Source organism: Symphalangus syndactylus, chromosome 17 (assembly GCF_028878055.3).
Source record: "Symphalangus syndactylus isolate Jambi chromosome 17, NHGRI_mSymSyn1-v2.1_pri, whole genome shotgun sequence".
Classification (NCBI taxonomy): Eukaryota; Metazoa; Chordata; class Mammalia; order Primates; family Hylobatidae; genus Symphalangus; species Symphalangus syndactylus.
This window is the reverse complement of record NC_072439.2, coordinates 24098945-24123104: the sequence shown is the minus strand read 5'-3', so window position 1 is coordinate 24123104 and position 24160 is coordinate 24098945. Positions and strand designations below refer to the sequence as shown.

Genomic DNA, 24160 nt, shown 5'->3' with positions numbered 1-24160 from the left:
ACTCCAGCCTGGGCGACGGAACGAGATTCCGTCTCAAAAAAGAAAGACTGAGGGATGGCAAGGAATGTAGTGACACATAACTCGTTCTATTGTGCTTTGCTTTATTGTGCTTCACAGACACTGTGTTTTTTACAAATGGAAGGTCTGTGGCAACCCTGCCTAAAGCGAGCCTCTCAGCGTCATTTTTCCAACAGCGTGTGCTTGCTTCTTGTCTCTGTCACATTTTGCTAATTTTGATAGTATTTCAAACTTTTTCATCATTATTATTGTATCCATTTTGGTGATGTGTTATCATTGATCTTCGAAGTGACTATTGTAATTGTTTCAAGGCACCCATGTGAGCTGCACCCATGTAAGATGGTGAACTTAATCAATAAATGTTGTGTGTATTCTGACTGCTCTATTAACCAGCCATTCCCCCATCTCTTCTCCTCAGGCCTCGCTATTCCCTGGGACACAACAATATTGAACGTAGGACAGTTAATCGCCCTACAATCTCCTCTAAGTGTTCGAGTGAAAGGAAGAGTCACATGTGTCTCACTTTAAATCAAAAGCTAGAAATGATTAAACTTAGTGAGGAGAGCATGTTGAAAGTCCAGACAGGCTGGAAGCGAGGTCTCCTGTGCCAAACAGTAGGCCAAGTTGCAAATGCAAAGGAAATGTTCTTGAAGCGAATTAAAAGTACTACTCCAGTGAACACTCAATGATAAGAAAGTGAAACAGTTTTATTGCTGATGTGGAGAAAGTTTTAGTGGTCTGGATAGAAGATCAAACCAGCCACAACGTTCTGTTAAGCCTAAACCCAATCCAGAGCAAGGCCCTAATGCTCTTCAATTCTATGGAGGCTGAGAGTTGAGGAAGCTGTGGAAGAGAAGTTTGAAGCTAGCAGAGAATAATTCATGAGGTTGAAGGAAAGACGCTGTCTCCAGAACATAAAAGTGCAAGGTGAAGCAGCAAGTGCTGATGGAGAACCTCCAGCATGTGATCCAGAAGACCTAGCTGAAATAACTGATGAGGGTGACTGCATTAAATAACAAATTTTCATTGTAGGCAAAACAGCCTTCTATCCAAAGAAGATGCCATCTAGGACTTTCATGGCTAGAGAGGAGTCAATGGCCGGCTTCAAAGCTTCAAAGGACATGCCAGATCTCCTGTTAGGGGCTAATGCACCTGGTGACTTTAAGTCAAAGCCCATGTGTATTTACCATAATGAAAGTCCTAGGATCCTAAAGAATGGTGCTAAATCTACTCTGCTTGTGCTCTATAAGTAGAAGAATAAAGCCTAGATGACAGCACATCTCTTTATAGCATAGTTTACTGAAGATTTTAAGCCCAATATTGAGACCCACTGCCAAGAAAGATAGATCATTTTCAAAATATTACTGCTCACTGACAATGTGCCTCATCACCCAATAGGTGTGATGGAGATGTACAAGGAGATTAATGTGGTTTTCATGCCTATTAACACAACATCCATTCTTCAGCCAATGAATCATGGATGACTTTCAGAGGTTCAAGACTTCGGTGGAGGAAGTAACTGCTGCAGTTACTTGTGGTGGAAATAGCAAGAGAAATAGAAGTAGAGCTTGATGATGTGACTGAATTGCTGCAACCTCATGATCAAACTTGAATGGATTAAGAATCTACTCCTGTTGAAGATGCTTTGAACATTGCTGAAAAGACAAGGACATTAAAATATTACATTAATTTAGTTGATACACCAGTGGCAGGGTTTGAGAAGATTGACTCTAGTTTTGAAAGAAGTTCTATTTGAGTAAAATGCTATCAAACAGCACCACATGCTACAGAGACATCTTTCATGAAAGGGAGAGTCAACTGATGCAGCAAACTTCTTTGTCTTATTTTAATAAGATGTCATACCCACCTCAACCTTTAGCACCCACCAGTCAGCAGCCATCAATATCAAGGCAAGACCATTCATCAACAAAAAAAAATGACAACTCGCTGAAGGCTCAGATGATCATTAGCAATTTTTAGCAATAAAGTATTTTTAATTAAGGTATGTGCATTGATTTTTTTTTAAGATGAAATTTTGCTCTCGTCACCCAGGCTGGAGTGCAGTGCTGCGATCTCAGCTCACTGCAGCCTCTGCCTCCCAGGTTCAAGTGATTCTCCTGCCTCAGCTTCCTTAGTGGCTGGGATTACAGGTGCCCAGCACCACGCCCAGCTAATTTTTATATTTTTGGTAGAGACGGGGTTTCACCATGTTGGCCAGGCTGGTCTCGAACTCCTGACCTCAGGTGATACGCCCGCCTCAGCCTCCCAAAGTGCTGGGATTACAAGTGTGAGCCACTGTGCCCGGCCTGTGCATTGATTTTTTAGATATAATGCTACTGCACACTTAATAGACTACAGTCTAGGGTAAATATAACTTTTATATGCACTGGGAAACTAAAAAATCCATGTAACTTGCTTTACTGCAGCATTCACTTTATTGCAGTGGTCCGGACCCAAACCCACAATATCTCCAAGGTATGCCTGTAGTCAGTGGGACACATGATGCTTCTTTGGTTGGGAGATTTGCAGACATGAGTCTTGAGGAATCTTGAGAAATTGAAGAAATGATGGAAAGACAGGCTAGTCAGTGGTCAGAAGGAAAGGGGTAGGTGCTGGGTAAAAGAGAAAATTGAAACAAAGAACAAAGGGGGAGGAAGAGAATTTATTTATTTTTATTTTTATTTTTTTGAGACTGAGTCTCACTCTGTTGCCCAGGTTAGAGTGCAGTGGCACGCTTGCCGCAACATCCGCCTCCCGGGTTCAAGCAATTCTTGTGCCTCAGCCTCCCAAGTAGCTGGGACTACAGGCATGCACCACCACACCCGGCTAATTTTTGTATTTTTAATAAAGACAGGGTTTCACCACGTTGGCCAGGCTTGTCTCAAACTCCTGACCTCGGGTGATCTGCCTGCCTTGGCCTCCCAAAGTGCTGGGATTACAGGCATGAGCCACCATGCCTCGCAGGAATAGAATTTAAAAAGCGTTTTTGAAATGGGAAGAAACAGTCAGATTTTGGAGGATAGGAGATGGAAGGAACCAGAAGAGGAGAAGGTCACCATCCAACTTACTGCATTTTCTGGAGAGTTTCTTGTTTCTTCAGCAGGTGTACCAGCCTGGTCTTGGTTTGGATGCCTGTGACTCTTACCATAAGGTATAAGGCCTTAGCCCGCACATTCTCATCACTGTCCATCAATCCCATAGCCAGTGGAATAGCAAAATGATGGTTCATGAGGCCTAGCCTATCCAGTGCCTCCCAGGCTAGCTCACGGATACGTGGATTGGAATGGGTTGTATCTTGTAGGAGGCGATGGGCAGTCTTAGAAACCAACTCTGAAGATATCTGGCAAGTGGCAAAAATACGTTTAAGTACCCTAAAATATCTCTGGTATTCCTCTACAGAGCAGTAAATTGTGAGGTTGAGGATGGCCTCTATTAAATCATCCATAAGTCTTTCACTATATTTTCTTCTCATCCAATTTTGGTTTGCCATGCTTTCAAGAATATCAAGGGAAGTTCCTTTTCGCACCTTGGATTTATCCTTTTGTTGACTCCTTGAAATTTTCTCTTCTACTAGAGTCATAGATGACAAGTCCCAATTCTTAACTTGGTAGGATGAATACAGATCACAGCATAGGAAGACTGGGGTACCCTCAGGCCAAAGGCGGGCACGGATCACTGAGTTGGGGATGTAGCCATCAGGAGCAAAGGGCCATTGCTGCCCTTGACCAAAGAAGCACTGTAGCATTTGGTAGGCACTGAATCCATCCCAGCTAGCCAGCTGCAACGGAGCAGGAACCTCATGTCGGGGATGATTATACTTGGAATCAAGAGTAGAGAAATCAATATCCTTATCCTCCAAAAGAGGAAATTTGGTCTTTTGAATCACAAGGGACATGCTTCTCTCTTCTTCTACAACATGAGGCACAGTATTGTCAAAAGCAATGAACCGTTTGTTGACAAGGGTCTCTAGCCCCTGTAATTCCTGCCGCCCTTTTCCAAGGTAGACAAATCTGGGTACAAATACTGTTTCAAACATAAAGAAGAAGCTAGGAAGGAAGGGTTTAGGGACTTCTTGTATTTCATCTGCATTTTTTAGGATACGCAGGTGAACCAGCTGAGCTGGAGGGAGCAGCTTTAAGCAAGATACTATGTAGATACTCTGGTTGAAAGTCAACAACAGGTCACCTCGATTATTGGCAAAGCAGAGTGGGCCAAAATGCAGGGCTGAGTCGAACTCGGTTACAAGTCTACCGTAGAAGTCCCAGATCCGGACTGAGCTGTCAATGCCACCTGTGACAAAAAGTTTCAGGGGAAGGCAGACATCAAATGAAGTGATGTCACACTCATGCAGGCATTTTGTCTCTCTCCACACAAAGCTCTGTTTTGATTCTGAAGATGTCAGAAAGCCTTCATAGTGCCAGAGACACCAGCAGTAGCTTTCAGTGATGGCACCCACAGAACCTGGCAAGAGTATCACACGTTTTAGGGGGCAGCCACAGAGGATTTTGCCGACAGGCTGAAGGACTACCTTGTTCACCTGAAGCACGGCCTCTGTCAAGTGTATGATGTTATCCGTGCCATAGGAACAGAGCAAGGCATTTTCCTGAGGGCCTTCCAGGGTAGACAATGCCAATACTGCCCCAGAGTGAACAGTCTTCTCTATTCGGGCACAACTATAGTGGGAAAGGATTCTCACAACACCACTCTCATGCCCACAGAACATCAATCCTCCTAGGCCTTTTTGCAGATGGGACCTCCCATAGGCCAAGCATCTTACTCTATCCTTATGGTCTGCTGAAGTGCACACAAGATACTTGGCTGTACAAGGAGAGCGTGTTGCATCAAACACCAGCACCTCTGAACTGCCTATTGCCACAAAGAGCTCCTCTCTCTCTGAGTCATAGGCCCAAGCCAAAGCCTTATCCATAACAAGTAGAGGCCAGGTGATAACCAGGAGATCCCCTGTTACTGGAGACAAGAAGCGTAATAAGCCATCCTCAGTGGCACATAGAATCCGAGTCCAGTTATGGCCGCAGCAGACCCGCTGCACCTGCTGGGGAGCAGAACCACAGACATTGAAGAGGCTATAAAAGTAGGGCAGGTGATGCAATGAAAAACTGTAGGTGGTCTGGCAGAAAAAAGTGGTATTATCAATAAACTGCAGCCTCTGAAGATCCTCGTCAATATTTAGCTGCCGCAGCAAGTTCCCATAAGTGAGATTCCATTCCCTCACTATGCCTTCACTGCCTGCTGTTAGTAAGGTGTGGATCTCTGGCCGGCTATGGATACATATCACTGATGAGGAATGGGCTTGAAAGCTGTGGAGGAAGTTACCTTGGTCTAAACCCCAAGCGTGGATCTCTCCAGCCCTGTTTCCAGCGTAGAAATTGCCCTGAGAGACACAAGTAAAGGAGCAAGTGATGGAAGAGCCACTGGCGACAGGAGTGAACTTCTTCACTTCTTCCAGCTGACCCTGACCCCGGTGAATGAAGACCCTTACTGTATCCTCACACAGAGCCAACAGGGATCCCTGGGGGCCATTCGGGGAAAATCCCTGTACAAGCTCATGATCAGCCATAGGTACTATTTGAGCCATCTCGATGCCCCTGCCATTTGGTAAGATAAACCAGGTAACCACAGCCCCCAGGGTACCAGATAGCAGCAACTCAGCTTCTGGATCATAGAAGAGGCAGCTGGTGGAGAAATGACAGGGCACTGTACCCAGAAATCTGAACGCTCGATGGTGATCTCCAAAAAGCCTCAGGCGCATGTCACCACAGTAAGCAATTAACATGTGGTAGGAACCTGTGTGGACCATTGCTTGGATGGGCAGCAGCTGATCCATCATGCGAAGCCTCATCTTCTCTACCGTTCCTTTCATTTCTGTACCCTTTTTCTGTATCCAAAGTACTGCCTAGAAGAGGATGAGAGATGAAAGCCTGACTGTGGAGGCAGATCCCAAAGTGTGGGGTAGGGAAGGCTGAATATTCAGATCCCTGTTCCCTCTGGTGTGACTAAGGAAAGTCTAGACAGCTTGACTTTAGGAGTCTCCTAGTACAGCAGCCCCCACTTACCCATGGTTTCCCTTTCTGTGGTTTCAATTACCTGTGTGGTCAACTGCAGTCCAAAAATATCAAATGAAAAACTCCAGAAATAAACAATTCATAAGTTTTAAATTGCATGCTGTTCTGAGTAGCAGGATGAAATGTCAGGCAGTCCCATTCCATCCTGCCTGGGACTTGAATTATCCCTCTGTTCAGCCTATCTACACTACATACCCTATCTGCCTGTTAAGTCACTTAGTAGCCATCGCAGTTATCAGATTAACTGTCACAGTATCGCTGTGCCTGTGTTCAAGAAACCCTTATTTTATTTAATAATGGTCCCAAAGCACAAGAATAGTAATACTGGCAATTCAGATATGCCACAGAGATGCCACAAAATGCTTCCTTTAAGTGAAAAGGTGAAGGTTCTTGACTTAATAAGGGAGCATGCAGTGAGCCGAGATCGCGCCACTGCACTCCAGCCTGGGCGACAGAGCGAGACTCCGTCTCAAAAAAAAAAAAAAAAAGGAAAGCAATTGTATGCTGAGGTTGCTACAATCTATAGTAAGAATGAATCTTCTTGGGCCGTGTGCAGTGGCTCACGCCTGTAATCCCAACACTTTGGGAGGCCAAGGCGGGCGGATCACAAGGTCAGGAGTTTGAGACCAGCCTGAATAACATGGTGAAACCCCGTGTCTACTAAAAATACAAAAATTAGCCAGGCATGGTGGTGCGCGCCTGTAATCCCAGCTACTCAGGAGGCTGAGGCAGGCGAATCACTGGAACCCGGGAGGCGGAGGTTGCAGTGAGCCGAGATCGTGCCACTGCACTCCAGCCTGGGCAGCAGAGTGAGACTCTCTCTTTCTGTCTCAAAAAAAAAAAGAAGAAGAATGAATCTTCTGTGAAATTGTGAAGGTGGAAAGAGAAATTCATGCTAGTTTTGCTGTTGCACCCCAAGTACACGCATTATGGCCATAGTGCATGATAGCACTTAGTTATGATGGAAAAAGCATTAAATTTGTAGGTGAGCCACATGAACAGAAACATGTTCCAATTGATGGCAGTCAGATTTGGTACTATCTGCAATTTCAGATGTCCACTGGGGGCTTGGAATGTATCCCCCATGAATACGTGGGGACTATTATACTAGGAATTGGGTATGTGATAGAAGCACCATGTTCAAGGCCCTTTTCTTGGCCTTCAGTCTACTTTATGGAGAATATGAATTCTGAGGGCCTGATAACATGAGGTGAGGAAGGATCACTGCATCCAGTCAAACTGGGATATGGAGATGGGTGCTAAAATGAGCTAATTCACAGTCACTACCATCATTCTAAAATGAGGGCTGTTCAGGTGTGATGCATGTAAATTGAATTAAGAAGGAGAGGGGGAAGAATGAGGTGGCTTTACCTGCATTTTTCCACAGGGTTCCATCCAGTTTAAGGAGACAAAACAGTTGACCTTGATGGAGTAGTAGAAGCAGACAAAAGGCTTGTTCTGGGGATGGTGAGACTCCCGGTATAGAGTCTCAGGCCAGTCACTCAGTAGAACCACATCACTTTGGTTCTTCATCAACCTGAGAGAGAAGAATGACCTGAGTTAAGAGTTCTGAGTCCCCACTCATTCATTCATTTAAGAAATATTTACTGGCCAGGTGTGGTGGCTTGCACCTGTAATCTCAACACTTTGGGAGGCCAAGGCAAGCAGATAGCTTGAGCCTAGGAGTTCGAGACCAATCTGGGCAACACAGCAAAGCCCCATCTCTACAAAAAATACAAAAATTAGCTGGGCATGGTGGTGCATGACTGTAGTCCCAGCTACTCGGAAGGCTAAGTAAGACAGGAGGATCACTTGAGCCCAGGAGGTCAGGCCACAGTGAGCCATGATTGTACCACTGCACTCCAGCATCAGTGACACAGTGAGACCCTGTCTCAATAAGTTAAATAAATAAATAAATATTTAATGAGAGATGAGTGGTTATTTGTTGTTTTTGAGCTAACCAACATTTACCCTACTACTGGAAAGCAGCATTGAAGGAGTCAATCCTACCTCGCCCTCAGTTTGCAACAGAATACATCTGTATCAACCGGTCTCTTCTACGCTTTCTCAACCAAATTTCCATAAAAAAAGTAAGCCCTCATGTCCTAAAGTATCGAATCTACATAATGAATTAATTTCTCTCCTAGTCATCTAGAATGCTACTAGTTATGAGGCATTGAGAGGAATGAGAAAATAGCCCCTCAAATCATGTTCTGTGTTCCATGGTTCGGATGAAGAGCCACAGTTGAGAAAGGCTGACAGGTTCTATGAAAGGCTCTGAGGGTACAGTGCTGAGCAAAACAGACATGGCTCTGGCTCTTAAGAAGATGAGTCAGAGGGGAAACAGACGTTAAACAAATAACTAACAACTGAGTATACAAAACAAGTAAGTGCATACAAAGAAAGGAATACACGGTGGCTCACCCCTGTAATCCCAGCACTTTGGGAGGCCGAGGCGGGTGGATCACGAGGTCAGGAGATCGAGACCATCCTGGCTAACACGGTGAAACCCCATCTCTACTAAAAATACAAAAAATTAGGTGGGTGTGGTGGCGGGCACCTGTAGTCCCAGCTGCTCGGGAGGTTGAGGCAGGAGAATGGCGTGAACCCCGGGGAGCGGAGCCTGCAGTGAGCCGAGGTCGCGCCACTGCACTCCAGCCTGGGTGACTGCGAGACTCCATCTCAAAAAAAAAAAAAAAAAAAAAAAGAGAAAGGAATACAATTCTGTATGAGTATGACAGATGACAGAGGAACCCAACCATGGCAAATATTTATACCTGTCACAGTTGGAACAACTTTTTTAAGTTCCAGCCTACACCAAAAGGACCACTCTTGTTAGAATCGCACACACAATACACCGCCTTTAGGAAACTCATACTTCACAGTATGTAATAGAATGACCACCATGTGTGGCAGAACTTGTGGCATGCACTTCTGTCACTATTCTTTCTTTCTTTCTTTCTTTATTTAGATGGAGTCTCGCTCTGCCACCCAGGTTGGACTGCAGTGGCGCAATCTTGGCTCACTGCAACTTCTGCCTCCTGGGTTCAAGTGATTCTCCTGCCTCAGCCTCCCAAGTAGCTGGGATTACAGGCGCCTGCCACCATGCCCGGATAATTTTTGAATTTTTAGTAGAGACAGGGTTTTGCCATGTTTGTCAGGCTGGTCTTGAACTCCTGACCTCAAGTGATCTGCCCACCTCAGCCTCCCAGAGTGCTGGGATTACAGGCATGAGCCACCATGCTCAGCATTCTGTGACTATTCTTATGTGTACCCAAGGGGAATGTGTGCTATTTACAACATGGAGTTAGCTGTGTGTCAGCTCTTCTGGCCATGTGGGGTGTGTGTATATATATATATATGTACCTATCAAGGGAGTTACATACCTTGTAATAGGTTACACAGTAGAACATATACAATACATACCACCTTCCAGTGATGTAGCAGATGTCTGTAATATACGTACATGAACTCCCCATGCTGATCAGCCAAAACTGAGTTCATGAAGTTTACTTTTGGGGTCACTCTTCTCAGTAGCTACTTGAACTATACCCGCTTCCTGAACAATGCCCCGTGGATCTAACTCTCTAAGTTTCTCTGCATCAGAATTTGTGCTCTGACTACCTAAGTTGGAAGGTATAATACTAAATCAACTGAAGTATTAAAACAACTTTACTTATAATGTCCATCATACCTGCTTCCTGCATCCACAAAGGATTTGAGACTATACTGAGGCCAATATCTATCTACAACTTAGAATCTCTCTTCTTTCTGTATGTCTTTTTTTTTTCTTTCTCTCTCTCTTCTTTTTTTTTTTTCTTTAGAGACAGAGTCTTGCTCTGTTGCTGTTGACCTGACTAGAGTGCCATGGTGTGATCATAGCTCACTGTGACATCAAAATGCTGGGCTCAAGCAATCTTTCCACCTTAGCCTCTTGAGTAGCTGGGACTATAGTCACGCACCACTACACTTGGATTTTTTTTTATTTTTGTAGAGATGGGGTCTCGCTATGCTGCCCAGGCTACTCTTGAACTCCTGGGCTCAAGTGATCCTCCTGCCTTGGCCTCCCAAAGTCCTGGGATTGCAGGCGTGAGCCACCATGCCCAGCCCTATCTGTATTTCTTATTTTCAGATCTCAAGAGCTTAGAGCACCATTGTCATTGCTGATTTGGTAGCAGTAGCAGAGTTGAGTGAAAGGACCCTGGTGTCTGAGCTCCCAATCCCTCATCTCTCTTAATCAGAAAGCTCATTTACATACCTCTTATTCCATTAGTTAATCATCATTCCTTTTCTCCTTTCCAGCCTTTATGTACAAACAATTCATTCACTCATTAAACAATATCAATGCTTTGCTATGGAAAAAAACTAAGAATATCTTAAATGAATGCAATGTATCTGCCTGATATTACTGCTACCTACTCTACATCAAACCCTTCTCCTTTCTCTTCCCCCTCCTTCCATCCGAATAAAATTCTGATTTGGTTTAGGGTGATCATGGACCCAGAAACTCTAGCAACATAGAGTACTACTATGGTACTCCAAGGCTGGCATGGCCCTGTGGCTCTCTGACCTTCCCTCTTCTGTCTTCTATCTACTTGCAGTTTGAGGCTGATACCTGGAAGTGCAACAACTATCTTGTAACCCTAGGATAATAAGCTAACATAATAGAAATGGTGGAAAAGAAAGCAAAAGACAACACGTAAGACAAAGATGCCTCCTACTTGTTTAATCCATATAAATCCATTTTCTGTTATTGCAGCAGAAAATGTTCTAACTTACCTAATGTGATCATCTTAATTTAGCAGGGGAAGTTATTGGGGGATGTGGAAGGGCCTTTCCTAAGTTGCCTATGTCTTGCCCATGCCACAGCCTGCCTTGGCAGGAATAATTAGTCCAGGGCCCCCATGTGCACAGCTCTCATACACATCACCTTTATGTCCTTCAGGATCTTATTTATGAGGAACTTCAAGTTCTTCCACTCAGGAATAAGTCTGTATGAAGATGATTTCCTAGTGATATCCCAGCTCTTTATAGACATCTTGGATTACAGAACCTGTGGAAGGTAAAGGTCTCTTAATCAACAACATCTGATGTTAAATGGGAACTTAAGGGAATTGGGAAAGAGGGAAGGGCAGCAAGATAAATTAGAGAAGTACTCCTTTAGAGGCCAGGCATGGTGGCCCATGCCTGTAATCCCAGCACTTTGGGAGGCCAAGGCAGGTGGATCACTTGAGCCCAGGAATTTGAGACCAGCCTGGCCAACATGGTGAAACCCCATTTCTACTAAAAACACAAAAATCAGCTTGGCATGGTGGCAGGTGCCTGTAATCCCAGCTACTCGGGAGGCTGAGGCAGAAGAATCACTTGAACCTGGGAGGAGGAGGTTGCAGTGGGCCGAGATTGCGCCACTGCACTCCAGCCTTGGCGACAGAGCGAGACTCCATCTCAAAAAAAAAAAAAAAAAAAAAGGAAGTGCTCCTTTAGAAACAGGAGAAACTCCTTTGTTTTAAAAAAGATAGGAATGAAAATGAACTACTAGTATTTGCAACAACATAGATGAAACTCAAAAACTTAATACTGAGTACAAGAAGGCAGACACAAAACAGCACGTATTGTATGATTCCATCTGTATGAAATTCTAGAAAAGAGTCATCTAGGCCGGGCGCAGTGGCTCATGTCTATAATCCCAGCACTTTGGGGGGCCGAGGCGGGTGGATCACGAGGTCAGGAGTTGGAGACAATCCTGGCCAACATGGTGAAACCTCATCTCTACTAAAAATAGAAAAATTAGCCAGGCATGATGGCGTGTGCCTGTGGTCCCAGCTACTCAGGAGGCTGAGGCAAGAGAATCGCTTGAACCTGGGAGATGGAGGTTGCAGTGAGCCAAAATCATGCCACTGCACTCCAGCCTGGGCGACAGAGTGAGACTCCGTCTCAAAAAAAAAAAAAAAAGTAATCTAGCCAACGGGGGCAGAAAGTAGATCAGTGGTTACATGGGGCCAAGATTTAGGAGGACTGAGTGGGAAGGGATGAAAGGGAACTTTTTGTAGTCTTGCAATGTTCTGTATCTTGACTGTGGTAGTGGTTACATGGGTATAGAAATTGGTCAAAACTCATCAAAAAAAATATGGTATACTTATTACATGAAAATTATACCTAAATAAATTTGATTTGATTTGTTTGTTTAGAAAGTCTTGCTCTGACACTCAGGCTGGAATGCACTGGAGTAATCAAAGTTCACTGTAACCTGCAACTCCTGGGCTCAAGGGATCCTTCTGCCTTAGCCTCCCAAGTAGCTTGGACTACAGGCACATGCCATCATGCTCAGCTAATGTTTTATTTTTTGTAGAGATGGGGTCTTGCTATGTTGCCCAGGCTGGTCTCAAACTCCTGCCCTCAAGCAGTTCTCCTGCCTCAGCCTCCCAAATTGCTGGGATTACAGATGTGAGCCACCACACTCGGCCTTAATTTCATTTTTAAAAGGGAATAGAGTGACCTGGCATAATGGCTCATGCCTGTAATCCTAACACTTTGGGAGGCTGAAATGGAAGGATCACTTCAGCTCAGAAGTTTGAGACCAGCCTGGGCAACATAATGAGGCCTTGTCTCTAAAAAAATTTTCAAAAATTAGCCGGGTGTGGTGGCAACTACCTGTAGCCCCAGCTACTCGAGTACCTGAGGCAGGAGGATTGCTTGAGCCTGGGAGGTCAAGGCTGCAGTGAGTTGTGATCATGGCACCGCACTCCAGCCTGGATGATAAAGCAAGACCCTGTCCTAAAAAAAAGAAAAAAGCCAGGCGTGGTGGCTCATGCCTGTAATCCCAGCACTTTGGGAGGCCGAGGCGGGTGGATCACGAGGTCAGGAGTTCAAGACCAACCTGGCCAAGATGGTGAAGCCCCATCTCTACTAAAAATACAAAAATTAGCTGGGTGTGGTGGTGCATGCCTGTAATCCCAGCTACTAGGGAGGCTGAGGCAGGAGAATCGCTTGAACTTGGGAGGTGGAGGTTTCAGTGAGCCAAGATTGCACCACAGCACTCCAGCCTGGGCAACAGAGCAAGACTCCATCTCAAAAAAAAAAAGAAACAGAAAAAGAAAAAAAGGCCGAGTGCAGTGGCTCACGCCCGTAATCCCAGCACTTTGGGAGACCGAGGCGGGCGAATCACGAGGTCAGGGTCAAGAGATCGAGACCATCCTGGCCAACATGGTGAAACCCCGTCTCTACTAAAAATACAAAAAATTAGCTGGTCATGGTGGTGCATGCCTGTAATCCCAGCTACTCGAGAGGCTGAGGCAGGAGGATCGCTTGAACCTGAGAGGCAGAGGTTGCAGTGAGCCAAGATTGCACCACTGCACTCCAGCCTGGCGACAGAGCGAGACTCCGTCTCGAAAAACAAAAAGAAAAAAAGAAAAAGAATAGAGTGAAGTGGGTGCTTTATATAGTCTAGAAACAGAACAAAAAATACATTAAGTAAAGCTTTTAGGTGAGTTTAGGTGAGCCAGCTGTAGCTTAGCTGAAATAATGCAGGGGCCTAACCCTCCCTTAGCTCTTTATTAGGAATCTAATATTTGTGGACATAATTATATTTATTAACCATCATCCTTCTTTCCTACTGAAGTCCTCATATATGTAAAAGTCTTACCCACTTTCCACAAATATTTCCTCACGGCTCATTATATGCCGACTGTGCTGAGAGCTGGAGATGAAGCAGGGAAGAAGAATGAGTAACTGCCTGGATGGGGTTTACTGTCTAGCATAGAAGGCAGGCACTGAACAAGTTCATATAGATATCCAGTTATGACAAGATGCCAGGCTAAAATAACCTGAAAGCCTCACACTACAGAATCCGAGAAATTCTGGGTAAAACAACAAGTACCTGAGCTTCAGGAACCAGAAACTAGAGAAGTAGAGGGTAACCCACAGCAACAAGTGCTGACTACTGTTGTGCTGGTCCTGAGAAAGTGTAGTTAGCAGAGCCCATAAAGACCACAAATATCAATGACCATAATGGCTAGTGGCTTGGATAGTATTGTCCTGGTAAAGAGAAGACCCAGGACTCAGGCCAATGATAGGAAGTTGGAATTAAAACCCTTCCATGAAGCACTGGAATGCTTGACAAAAACAAACCTTAGAGAAACAGACTTCCACAGACAGAGCTGACTGATGACCAGCTTCCTGAAAGCTTACACTTCTTTAAACTTTTATCCAGGCATACCCCAAATTCACAGGGGTACCTATCACGTTCTCCAAATGATTCTCTGACATGTCCCTCACTTGGACTGACAAGGGAAAAAAGCAAGAGAGAAGGAGAAATACCACAGAGCACATCAACAGTTCCCTCTGGAGAAATCATCATTTTAATTTTTATACCCAAGAGGATAATAATTTAAGAGTCACAAAAAAATATCCTTCACGCCAGGCGCGGTGGCTCACGCCTGTAATCCCAGCACTTTGGGAGGCCGAGGAGGGCGGATCACGAGGTCAGGAGATCGAGACCATCCTGGCTAACACAGTGAAACCCCGTCTCTACTAAAAATACAAAAAATTAGCCAGGCGAGGTGGCGGGCGCCTGTAGTCCCAGCTACTCGGGAGGCTGAGGCAGGAGAATGGCGTGAACCCCAGGGGACAGAGCCTGCAGTGAGCCAAGATCACGCCATTGCACTCCAGCCTGGGCCACAGCGAGACTCTGTCTCAAAAAAAAAAAAAAAAAAAAAAAATATATATATATATATATATCCTTCACAATCTCTTAGCATGCACTTCATATGTTATCAAACACCTACTGATCTCAAATAAAACTCCCAGAACACGGAAAGTCAGATTTAACATTCTGTTATATGTGTATATTAAAAATCTTAAGGAAACTACCATAAAGAAAAAAACAAAAATAGAGGCCGGGCATGGTGGCTCATGCTTGTAATCCCAGCACTTTGGGAGGCCAAGGTGGGCAGATCACCTGAGGTCAGGAGTTCTACACCAGCCTGGCCAACATGGCAAAACCCCATTTCTACTAAAAATACAAAACTCGGCCGGGCGCGGTGGCTCATGCTTGTAATCCCAGCACTTTGGGAGGCCGAGGCGGGCGGATCACGAGGTCAGGAGATCGACACCACGGTGAAACCCCGTCTCTACTAAAAAATACAAAAAAAATTAGCCGGGCGTGGTGGCAGGCACCTGTAGTCCCAGCTACTCGGAGAGGCTGAGGCAGGAGAATGGCGTGAACCCGGGAGGCGGAGCTTGCAGTGAGCCGAGATTGCACCACTGCACTCCAGCCTGGGCGACAGAGCGAGACTCCGTCTCAAAAAAAAAAAAAAAAAAAAAAAAAAAAATACAAAACTTAGCCAGGCGTGGTAGCATGCACCTGTAGTCCCAGCTACTCAGGAGGTTGAGTCAGGAGAATCACTTGAACCCAGGAGGTGGAGGTTGCAGTGAGCTGAGATCGCTCCAATGAACTCCAGCCTGGGTGACACAGCGAGACTCCATCTCAAAAAAAAAAAAAAAAAAAAAAGAGAGAGAGATAGAAAGAAAGAAAGAAAAAAAAACGAATAGAATGCATGATTTTACCAGTTGAGGAAAAGGGGTACGAAATAAAGAAAACATTAGAAAACATTAACCAATCCAATATTAGAAATAAAATAAGAACGAAAAAAGAGGTATGATATATAGAAATGAGGTGATAGAAACAAATCTTTCATTATCCTAATAAATATAGATTAAACTCATCAGATAAAAGAGAGACCAAACTGAATATTTAAATGAATTAAGTATGTGCTGTTTATAAGATAAAAATCTAAAATGTAGGACATAGAAACTTTACAGTATCATGGGCTTCTGTTCCTTAAAATTATCTGAAAGCAATAAGGAGAATGAAAAAAATCTTTGCAAGCTCAACATTCAGCAAAACAAGGATAAGCATAATCTGTAGACAACAAATTACATGTAAAAGCTGGGAAAAGCAGCTCAAATGAGGAACAACTATAGGGAGGAAGTGGAGACAAGAAACTATGGAAAGAAATTTGAGCAGAAAGAAAGACAAACAGAAGCAGATATAAGAAAACACTTGTGGTGGCTCACGCCTGTAATCCCAGCACTTTGGGAGGCCGAGGGGGGTGGATCACGAGGTCAGGAGATCAAGACCATCCTGGCCAACATGGTGAAACTTTGTCTCTACTAAAAATACCCAAAAATTAGCCAGGTGTGGCAGCGTGTGCCTGTAGTCCTAGCTATTCAAGAGGCTGAGGCAGGAAAATCGCTTGAACCCGGGAGGTGGTGGTTGCAGTGAGCCAAGATCTCGCCACTGCACTCCAGCCTGGGTGACAAAGCAAGACTTCATCTCAACAACAACAAAAAAAAAGAAAAAAAAAGAAAAGGAAAAGAAAATACCTGGAAAATTAAATGTCCTACATGCAAGGAGTTCACCGTCAGGTAGGGATCTATACCTCTTGTTTGCAACTACATTGTAAGAAACTGGAAAGCAAAAACAGAGGAGACAGAGTTATCAGTCTCCTACAAAAGCCGTATGTGAGGGAGAAGGAACCTCTTACAAGAAAAACTCATCCAGGAAAACCCAACTTAGGCAATGTTCTGCAAGAAAAAAGGGACTAGCTACATTAACCCAAAACTACAAAACGAACTCTGAAGGAAAGAGTAACAAAATAAACTAACATATGAAGAGCTTTCACTGGAAAACTGCCTCAATGGATGAGATAAAAATTATAACGAGGCCAGGTGTGGTGGCTCTTGCTTGTAATCTCAGCACTTCAGAAGGCTGAGGTGAGAAGATTGCTTGAGCCCAGGAGTTCAAGACCAGCCTGGGCAACATAGCGAGACCCCGTCTCTACAAAAAATAAAAAATTAGCCAGGAGTGGTGGTACACTACTGTAGTCTCAGCTACTCAGGAGGTTGAGGTGGGAAGATTGCTTGAGCCCTGGAGGTTGAGGCTGCAGTGAGCTATGATCTCACCACTGCACTCCAGCCCTGACAACAGAGTGAGATGCTGTCTCAAAAACAAAAAAAAAATTATAACCAAATATTTTGCCATGAATGAAAAAAAAAACTTGATGCAATTGCCTCTATGATGGAAGACCACAAAGCAAAAATACAAAAATCCAGGGAAGAGATGCTGAAAGAACAGGGTAAGAACAAATGGAGAGCAGGCAGAAATCAAAGAAAAATCAAGTATCGCAAGCATAAGGACAAGCTGAAAGAACACAAGGGAGAAAAACCCAGTGAAGAACCTAGAGGATGAAAATGGGAAAAGCAGGCCAGGCGTGGTGGCTCACACCTGTAATCCCAGCACTTTGGGAGGCCGAAGCGAGAGGATCAGTTGAGGTCAGGAGTTGGAGACCAGCCTGGCCAGCACGGAAAAACCCCATCTCTACTAAGAGATACAAAAATTAGCTGGGTGTGGTGGTGTGTGCCTGTAATCTCAGCTACTTGGGAGGCTGAGGCAGGAGAATCGCTTGAACCCAGGAGGCAGAGGTTGCAGTGAGCCAAGATGGGACCACTGCACTCCAACCTGGGCGACAGAACAAGATTCAGTCTCAAAATGAAAAAACTAACAAACAAACAAAAACCAGAAAGATTACTTAGAAAATACGTAGTTTCAACAAATGTTGCTGGGACAACTGAGTATCTACATGCAACATAATGAATTTGGACTTCTACCTCAAACCATTAAAAAAATTAGCACAAAATAGATCAACTACCTAAATATAAGAACTAAAACCAGGAATCTTTGTCACTTTGGACTAGGCAACGGTTTCGTAGACACGACAAACCATAAGCAACTAAAAAAAAACGGGACTTCATCAAAATTAAAAACTTTTGTGCACTAAAGGACACTATTAAAAAAACTGAAAGATTTCACACAGGTCCAAGATTTGCTGAAAAAGGTAAAAAAAAAAGAAAGTGAAAAGACAACCCACAGAATGAGAGAAAATATTTGCAAATCATGTATCTAATATGGGCCTAGTATTCTGAATATATAAAGAACTGTTACAACTGAACTACAAAAAGGCAAATAACCCAATTAAAAATTGGACAAAGGATTTGAATAGAAATTACTACAAATAAGATATATACAGGCTAGGTGAGGTGGCTCATGCCTGTAATCCCAGCACTTTAGGAGGCCAAGGCAGGCAGATCACCTGAGGTCAGGAGTTCGAGATCAGCCTGGTCAACATGGCAAAACCCTGTCTCTACTAAAAATACAAAAATGAACCAGGCATGGTGGCATGCGCCTGCACTCCCAGCTATTCGGGAGGCTGAGGCAGGAGAATCCCTTGAACCTGGGAGGCAGAGGTTGCAGTGAGCTGAAATCGTGCCACTGCACTCCAGCTTGGGTGACAGAGCCAGACTTCGTCTCCAAATATGTGTGTGTGTGTGTGTGTGTGTGTGTGTGTACAAATGGCTAAGAGCCACATGAAAAGATGTTCAACATCACTGGTTATTAGGCAAATGCAAATCAAAACCTCAATAAGATACTTCACATCTACCAAGATGGCTTTAATTTTTTTAATGGAAAATAACAAGTGTTGGCAAGGAAATGGGGAAATTGGTACCCTCTGACATTGCTTGTGGGAATGTCAGATGGTGCAGTGGCTGTGGAAAACAGTGTAGTCAATTGTTTTAATTTAATGTTGTCTTGGTATCAATTTTAAATACAAGTTTAACTTTCTCATACAAGAAACAGGAATCAGTCACCCTTGACACAGTTTTCAGTTCCATACCACACCCAAAGGACTCAGGACAGTGGCCAGAGATAAGAACTTAGAGGCATCTCTCCCACCTAGAAGAGTGGGCTCCCTGCTTTTCCACAGCTTCCTTTAAAAGAATTTGTCAGCTGGGAGGAGTGACTCACACCTGTAATCCCAGCACGTTGGGTGGCTGAGGCGGGTGGATCATTTGAGGTCAGGAGTTCGAGACCAACCTGGCCAACACGGTGAAACCCTGTCTCTACTAAAATACAAAAAATTAGCTGGATATGGTGGCGGGCACCTGTAATCCCAGCTACTTGGGAAGCTGAGGTAGGAGAATCTCTTGAACCTAGGAGGCGGGGGTTGCAGTTAGCCAAGATTGTGCCACTGCAATCCAGCCTGGGCGACAGAGTGAGACTCTGTCTCAAAAAAATAAATAATATGAAATAAGGCCGGGCGTGGTGGCTCAAGCCTGTAATCCTAGCACTTTGGGAGGCCCAGGTGGGCGGATCATGAGGTCAGGAGTTCGAGACCATCCTGGCCAACATAGTGAAACCCGGTCTCTACTAAAATACAAAAAAATTAGCAGGGCGTGGTGGCGGGCGCCTGTAGTCCCAGCTACTCGGGAGGCTGAGGCAGGAGAATGGCGTGAACCTGGGAGGCAGAGCTTGCAGTGAGCCGAGATGGTGCCACTGCACTCCAGCCTGGGGGACAGAGCCAGACTCTGTCTCAAAAAAAAATATATATATATGAAATAAAAGAATTTGCCTATGGGCCAGGCACGATGGCTCATGCCTGTAATCCCAGCACTTTGGGAGGCCAAGGTGGGTGGATCACTTGAGGTCAGGAGTTCAAGACCAGCCTGGCCAACATGGTGAAAGCCCGGCTTTACTAAAAATACAAAAATTAGCCAGGCGTGTTGGTGCACACCTGTAGTCTCAGCTACTTGGGAGGCTGAGGCCGCAGAATTGCTTGAACGCGGGAGACAGAGGTTGCAGTGAGCCAGGATCAGACAGAACAAAACTCCATCTCTAAATAAATAAATAAATAAGCCTGTGAACTTAAAGTGATCCACTCCCTATTCCCTTATATATACTGCCAGTTTCTTCTCTCTTTCTCTCTGGCCACCTGACTCTTCATTCCTGCCTTGCATGTTCCGGGAACATCTGGACTGCCTTCCAGACTCATTGTGCCTTCCCTGCCCAGGATCTGTAAGTAAAAAAATCTTTGAACCTGTTTTCTATTGTGGTAGTGTGTTGGATTTGCGCCTTCCATCTAAAAAACTAGGGGCTGCCTCAGGCCGGGTTTCTCCAAGGATGTGAGAGGGAACATAATGCTGGGCTTCTGGTGTCAGAGCTGGGGCATGGGTCAGACAAAAGCCACAAGGACATCTGCCAGTATAAACAAGTTTCCTGCACAAAGTTTCCCCTGGCCGTGGGTGGGACAACTGAGTGTCAGGATGTCTGCTAGGTAAAAGAAGTATTCCAGGCCAAGTGTGGTGGCTCACACCTGTAATCCCAGCACTTTGGGAGACCGAGGTGGGATGATCTCCTGAGTCTGGGAATTTGAGACCAGCCTAGGCAATATAGTGAGACATCATCTCAAAAAAAAAAAAAAAAAAAAAAGTATTCTGTGAAAGTCACACTGTAAACACCCATATCCAGCTCCCCTTCATTTCCCATTAGGTTTAGGATTGCTAGCTGCTCTGGTACCGGAACCCCCCTCTTTTTTTTTTCTTTGAGATAGAGTCTTGCTCTGTCGCCCAGGCTGGAGTGCAGTGGTAGTATCTCAGCTCACTGCAACCTCTGCCTCCCAGGTTCAAGTGATTCTCCTGGCTCAGCCTCCAGAGTAGCTGGGACTACAGGGGTGTGCCATCACGTCCAGCTAATTTTTGAATTTTCAGTAGAGATGGGGTTTCACCATGTTGGCCAGGCTGGTCTCAAACTTCTGACCTCAAGTGATCCAACCACCTCAGCCTCGCAAAGTGCTGGGATTACAGGCGTGAGCCACCTTGATTTTTTATTATTAAGTTCAACAGACATTAGATTACTCTGTAAAACTGCTATAAAAGTTCCTAAATGCTTACTCTGAATTTCTGTACTTATCTTGTGGGGGAGAAGGACAAATAGCTCCCGGCTGACACCAGTGTGCTAATGGAGGACCTCCTTTGGGATTCCTATCCCTAGCTGAACAATTCCAGCCCTTTCTTTTCCACCTAGCAAGAGTCACTACCTCTTTTTCTTCTTCTATCTCACTAAATTCCTACCATAAGTAAAGCGTATTTATTTTATTATTATTTTTAGATGGATTCTCACTCTGTCACCCAGGCTGGAGTGCAGTGGTACAATCTCGGCTCACTGCAACCTCTGCCTCCTGGGTTCAAGCAATTCTCCTGCCTCGGATTCCTGAGTAGCTGGGATTACAGGTGTGCACCACCATGGCTGGCTAATTTTTGTATTTTTAGTAGAGACAGGGTTTCACCATGTTGGCCAGGCTGGTCTGGAACTCCTGACCTCAGGTGATCCGCCCGCCTCGGCTTCCCAAAGTGCTGGGATTACAGCTGTGAGCCACCACACCCAGCCTACCATAAGTAAAGTTTAAACTTTCCAAAATCCTGCATACAACTCTCAAGTACATGCAAGGGAAGACCAAGTGACCCCTGCAAAGAAGGATTTTTTAAAATGAGAAAATTAAACATATTTAAAAGTCAAGGGGAATAAGCCACTAAGAAGGGAGAGTGAAAGTACAGGAAAGAGAGAGTGGGCTGCTACAGCAAGCTGATACGTGAAGAGAAATAAGAGTTAGATCCCACAGTCTCAGAGCCTTCCCAAAGTTTCCTCTGGTAATTCACGACTAGGAGCTCTAACTGGGAAAATGGGGGTTTCCTGACACTTCTAAATCTTTTTTTTTTTTAATTTTAATTTTAATTTTTATTTATTTATTTATTCATTTTTTTGAGACGGAGTCTCGCTCTGTTGCCCAGGCTGGAGTGCAGTGGTGCAATCTCGGCTTACTGCAAGCTCCGCCTCCCGGGTTCACGCCATTCTCCTGCCTCAGCCTCTCCGAGTAGCTGGGACTACAGGCGCCCGCCACCACGCCCGGCTAGCTTTTTGTATTTTTAGTAGAGACGGGGTTTCACCGTGGTCTCGATCTCCTGACCTCGTGATCCGCCCCCCTCGGCCTCCCAAAGTGCTGGGATTACAAGCGTGAGCCACCGCACCCGGCCTAACACTTCTAAATCTTAGACTAAGACTTCATTCCATTAAGTTTTTGGTGAGAGTCAGATATTTCACTTTAACCCTTCTTGACCTCAGAGAAATTCCCTTTTCTTTTTCCCTACTAAAGCATTTAGAAAAAGAAAGTGAGGCTAGGTGCAGTGGCTCATGCCTGTAATCCCAGCGCTTTTGGAGGCCAAGGCAGATGGATCATCTGAGGTCAGGAGTTCATGACCAGCCTGGCCAACATGGCGAAACCCCATCTCTTCTAAAAGTACAAAAATTAGCATTCACCTGTAATCCCAGCTATTTGAGAGGCTGAGGCAGGAGAATCGCTTGAACCTTGGAGGTGGAGGTTGCCGTGAGCCGAGATCGCGCCACTGCACTCCAGCCTGGGCGACAGTGAGACTTTGTCTAAAAAAAAAAAAGAAAAAGTGAGATAATGAAATAAAAGTGCATTATAATTTTAAAATGCAGTATTAATGCAGGGTGCTATTAAGTATGAGAGAAGTGAGGGGGGCACTTAAATCAAGGGAGAATAAGAGAGATGGAACAGAAACTTTAGAGTCAAATAGACTTACGTTTAAAAAGCTAAATTCTCCCCTTCAACTTTTTTTTCCTTTGGACTTCTCAGATTGAAGAAAGTTTTATCTCATCTATGGCAGACGTCTTCATGAGCTCAGTGGGACCAATGCCACTCAATGTACATTCTCCCCATGGGGAAAACCTGTTACTAACATCATACAAACATCATAGGCTTCCCCTCTGAATCTCCATTGCCTCCTGGCTCACACACAGAGGATTACCTGCCCCTAGTTCTAGAAGAGACAGACTCCAGCTACAATTTCCCCTAGAAAGAGTGTCACTAGCTTCAACATCATAATGCCTTTGACTCCCCCATCCCCTCCCCCATATGTCCAGTGAAAGCAGCAACATGAAGAACATGAAAATCCCCACATGAATGTGCCAAGCGCTGGGAGGCAGGGGAAATCTGGTATTTGTGATAGTGGAAAGGGGTCACTACATTGTGGTGGGATGGCGAGATTTAAACTGTCCTTTTATGACAGAGTGACTTTCTGAGGGCTGGCCATTTGAGATCCTACAGCCGGATGAGTAGAGACACTAATATATTGTGAGGGAGGGCAGGGAGTGTGACCCTTTTATCTAAATAAACTTTATTGTGTGCTTACATGTGCCATACACTGCTCTAGGAACTGTTCATGCCTTGTCTCCAAACAATGCCTTAAAGCAGGGCTGCCAGATAAAATACAGTTAAATTTGAACTTGATGCCCGGTTACATTTGAATTTCAGTGAACAATATTTGGGAGATACATGCTAAAAAATTCTGTTTTCTTTCTTTTTTTTTTTTTTGTTTTGTTTGGTTTTTTGAGATGGAGTTTCACTTTTGTTGCCCAGACTGGAATGCAATGGCGCAATCGCAGCTCACCGCAACTTCTGCCTTCCGGGTTCAAACGATTCTCCTGCCTCAGCCTCCCGAGTATCTGGGATTACATGCGCCGGCCACTACGCCCAGCTAATTTTTGTATTTTCAGTAAAGACGGGGTTTCTCCATGTTGGTCAGGCTGGTCCCGTACTCCTGATCTCAGGTGATCCACCCGCCTCCGCCTCCCAAAGTGCTGGGATTATAGGCGGGAGCCACCTCGCCCTGCCCTTGTTTTCTTTTTTAACTGACATCCAAACTTAATTGGGTGTCCTCCATTCTAATTTGCTAAATAAAATGTGGCAACACTACTTAAAGCTACTATCATTCTCCTTCCTCCAGGTGAGGAAATGCCCCACCACACAGCCAGAATGTGGCAGGGCCAAGAGTCAGACTCCAGACATGTTCTGAGCCATTATGCCATTGTCCCGCCTGGCCGTGCTGGGATGTGCGTGGGACGCTCTGGCCTTTGTGACAGAGGCCCTGCATCAGCGGTTTGCAAGCACGGCCGGCTCTTTATGGTTCTACGGGATCCCCATGCAGCCCTTCATAAAGGCAACGCTTGAGTTCCACCAGGCCGGAAGAAGCCATGAAACAAAAGCTATGAGAAGGCCGGGCGCGGTGGCTCACGCCTGTAATCCCAGCACTTTGGGAGGCCGAGGCGGGCGGATCACCTGAGGTCAGGGGTTCAAGACTAGCCTGGC

The 24160-nt window shown here is 44.9% G+C and overlaps 1 protein-coding gene across 7 annotated transcripts in view; it reads right to left on the bottom strand.

Moving 5' to 3' along the window:
* Window positions 1–23456, bottom strand: part of LOC129466937 (WD repeat-containing protein 87-like) — a 30664-nt gene extending 7208 nt beyond the window's left edge. The window contains exons 1-5 of one of the 7 annotated variants that reach the window (XM_063621121.1): window positions 22309–23456; window positions 11032–11154; window positions 9568–9725; window positions 7473–7638; window positions 3087–5932 (exon numbers count right to left, since the gene is read on the bottom strand). In XM_063621121.1, the coding sequence (XP_063477191.1) occupies window positions 3087–5932; window positions 7473–7638; window positions 9568–9605 (3050 nt within the window). In that variant the 5' untranslated portion in view covers window positions 9606–9725; window positions 11032–11154; window positions 22309–23456. Of the gene's footprint in view, window positions 1–3086; window positions 5933–7472; window positions 7639–9567; window positions 11155–22308 lie in introns of all 7 variants that reach the window. The other 6 variants (XM_063621123.1, XM_063621120.1, XM_063621119.1 and 3 more) reach the window with 6 other exon arrangements.
* Between the last annotated feature and the right edge of the window lie 704 nt (window positions 23457–24160).